Source organism: Lactuca virosa, chromosome 1 (genome assembly GCF_052849685.1).
Source record: "Lactuca virosa cultivar CGN04683 chromosome 1, Lactuca_virosa_CGN04683_v6, whole genome shotgun sequence".
Lineage (NCBI taxonomy): Eukaryota > Viridiplantae > Streptophyta > Magnoliopsida > Asterales > Asteraceae > Lactuca > Lactuca virosa.
The window spans coordinates 6605672-6609280 of NC_136426.1; the positions used below are offsets into that span (position 1 = coordinate 6605672).

Here is a 3609-nt window from a genome sequence, read left to right on the forward strand (position 1 = left end):
GTTATATAAAAGTATAATCGTTAATTTAAATAAATACGTAAAGTTATATCATCTTATATTCTATATTAATTTTATTTTATTTTTTAATCTAATGTTATTATTTAATATAATTAAAGTCAAAAAATTTAAAATTTAATGTAATTAGGGTGAAAATTTTAAATTTGAAATTTGAAATGTATAATTAATATGTTGACAAGTGGCATGATAGGGAACATATAATATTAATGAGTAGTTCTAATATAATGACAATTGTCAATAGAAGAATAAACCTATTCATTTATTAGAATAGAGATTTTAACTAAGGGATTTTCTAACATATTCTCTAAGAACACATATAATTAAGAAACATTAATTGAAATATTAATTATGACGAATATAAATAAGCAATCTTAGTAGTATAAATCCATAAGAAAAATTTATATAGACGTAGCGGGTAAACGAGTAACAAACTGTGCCGCAACCTCTTATGATATTGTTTATAATTAATGTATTTAAATTTAATTATGGTAATATTACATATAATTAATGTTTATCACATTTAATTATGATAATACCTATTATAATTAATACTTCAATTAATGTTTTTTATATGTGTCTTTATGACACATATTAGAAATCTCTTTTAATATATGTTTTGCATACTTTTTTACATTTTTTTAATAAAACCAAAATATTGATGAGATAGTTTGATAAATCTGGATTTACTAAAGAATCTTAGGTATGACACTTTTGAAAAATATAATCACTAGCTAGTTATATAATAAAAATAACAACAACCTAACTAAGACAAATTAAAAGATATATTAATTATTATAATTTTATCATCATATACCAACTAAAAGGCTACTTAAGAAATTATATGACCCATAAAAAAAGTCTGATTATCGATAGCCAATTCAACTTGTTTAAAGCGTGCGTTTTTGGCATCCTAAAGTGTTGCTCAATTCCGACTAAGTGCTAAAAAGAATTCAATAACTAAAATAAGATAAATACCATATATGAGGATTACCTCCATAAACATTGTTTGTTCCTTCCTTCTTCAAATATCTTCCAAGAAGTCAACATAAGTTGTTCACCTTGATGCACAATTAATTTGACCGGGATTTCATCTTCGTGTCAGAAAACGTTTACGTGTCCACTTGTCCATATAGAAGCCGGCATGATGATATAATATCTCACTATATATGTATATCTGTATATATATCATATGTATGCTATATAATTAAGAAGCATATATATTAGTTTGTATATATTGACCGAAGTCGGGTTTTGGAAGTTCGAACTGGAAATTTCCTTTTCTTTGGGCCAAAGGCAGACCAGGCAACGTAAATCCGAATCAGATTCTTGTTCTGGAACCTACGATTACTTGTGTCAACCAGGTTTACCCATAACGTGTGGAATTGTCGTACGATGATGCAAAGTTGACACTTGTGCCAAATTTTATAGCCTAATCTTCTCTCAATTCCTTATCTTAATCTACATAATTAATTAAGTATATATATAAATGAGATTCATCAAGAAACAATACATTAAACTTAAACATCCCAACATTATATATTCACCCTTTTTCTCGCTTTCGAAATCCACAAGTTCAAGATCGTATAATTAACAGAATGGCGACAACATTGGTTCTTGGCTATGGTAAGATGATGAGTAGTATTGAGTATTTACAGAGATTGCCTATTACCCGTCTGGTAATCACTAAGAAACTGGCCGCTATTGGCCTCCAACCTCAGAAACGGCACCTTGTCGGGGGCACTCTCACTTCCAGCAGCCAATTAAATCGTAGGGCCTTCTTGGTGTACAGTGTTAAACCAGGAAATCATCATCGTCATCCTCCTCCTACCGGTGACTCTCCAAGTTCATGGTCAGTTATGATTTTTGATTTTTTTTTTTTTTTTTTCAATTCAACAAGAAGTGTTTGATTTAGGTTGATATATATTTGGAAATTAACATAACAAGCTTCTATAAATGACAAGTTATCTTATGTATTTTTTTTAATTGCAGGCAACAATGGATTTTTAGAATAATAACTACCGTGATCGTACCATTTTTCAGTAGAAAATGGAGCAACTTATTGAAATTTAAAGGTACAAATTAAACATTGATATCTAATATATTCAATAGTTTTGGTAATAAATACTAATTAACATATGCTTAACATTTTGTTTGCAAAGATGAAGTTGATACGGTGGTTGAGGAAACCGAGAAAATACTAGATTATGTAGAGGAAGTGGCGGAGACGGTAGACAAGGTGGCAAAAGAGGTGGCGGATCATCTTCCTGATGGTGGTAAATGGAGAAACGCCGCCTTGTTTGTGGAAGATGTGGCGGAGGAAGTAGCAAGAGAAGCTCAATTGGTTGAAGATTTCCTCCATAACGTTGAAGAAGTAGAACAAGAGGTGGAGTTGTTGGGTGAATCAGTCAAAGATCAAACCAAGAATTTCCATCAAGATCCTAACTCAAGTACTCAAAAGATTCATTAATTTTGAGTTTGACCGTATATAATTATATGGAAAATATATTTTTTTATTCGTAAATTTGATTACTTCTGTATAGAAAAACGTTAATGGTAATTCATGAATATTTTGGTTGTTTAGTATTAATTCGTCTCTATGTATTTGTTAATTAAAAAATCAAACTTGAAAGAAGCTCAAATGACAGGAGGAATTCAGAATTTCAGATATTGAACATCCATTTTCTCTTTAGTACGTAAGCTAATTACGTCTGCCATGCATTTACGATATGGCGCCTATAGTTCATAATATCTCTGATGATGCAATAGGATGCAGAATGTTTAAGAGTGATACCCAATAACTGTACTAGCATGACGTACAGAATATTGGATCATTCTGGAGCATCACTAGTTTTTGCTAAACTATTTGTTGTGGGTCTTGTAGCCCATCACACCCAGGAAGTTTGGGTGGACTTTTCTAAATCTATATTATATGTATATATATACTATAATGGGTAATATCAATGTTTTTAAAACTAATTTTTTAGTTGAATCGGTTTCGGTTCAACCATCATTTCATTTGGTTTTCAGAATTTTTATGTATTGCATATTTTTTTGATACATATATATATAAAAAACCAATAATTTAACATTTATAAATTCAAACATTAAAAATACACATAACAAGAAGTGGTTATCAATCCAAATACACTAAAAAAAATACATAATCATAAGTTTCCCGCCGACCGGGCTAATCAATTTGCTTTAAAATGAATAGTTTTCAAGGGGCTAAGGTTGTGCTTGACGTGTCACAGCTAGCTGATAAGCTAACTTATTTTTTTGGTTTTTTATATTGTCATGTTTGGCAAACCAAAAAGTAGCATATAAGCTAGCTTTTTAAAAAGCTACTTAGGGGTCGTTTGATATTTTTTCTAATTGGGTCCAATAGGGGACCCGGTCCAAAAAAGGTAGATCAAGATGTTTGATTTCATTTTTAGAATTAAGGACTCGGTCCAAACATAAAACTCGGTCCAAGAAAAAAAAGCCTATTCGGTCCTTCTTTCTCAATCGTTGGACTGGTACGTAAATTGGTTATGCGTATTCAGAATTAACCCTACGTAATACGTTGATAACCTCCACAAAGAAAAGGCAGCT

The 3609-nt window shown here is 30.5% G+C and overlaps 1 protein-coding gene across 1 annotated transcript; it reads left to right on the plus strand.

Annotated features, from left to right (window-relative positions):
- Window positions 1–1513: 1513 nt before the first annotated feature.
- On the plus strand, window positions 1514–2598 carry LOC145169524 (uncharacterized). Its single transcript, XM_079088073.1, has 3 exons — window positions 1514–1867; window positions 2008–2090; window positions 2178–2598. The coding sequence occupies exons 1-3, from the start codon at window positions 1614–1616 to the stop codon at window positions 2483–2485; spliced, it is 645 nt and encodes a 214-aa protein (XP_078944199.1). The 5' UTR covers window positions 1514–1613; the 3' UTR covers window positions 2486–2598.
- The last annotated feature ends 1011 nt before the right edge of the window (window positions 2599–3609 follow it).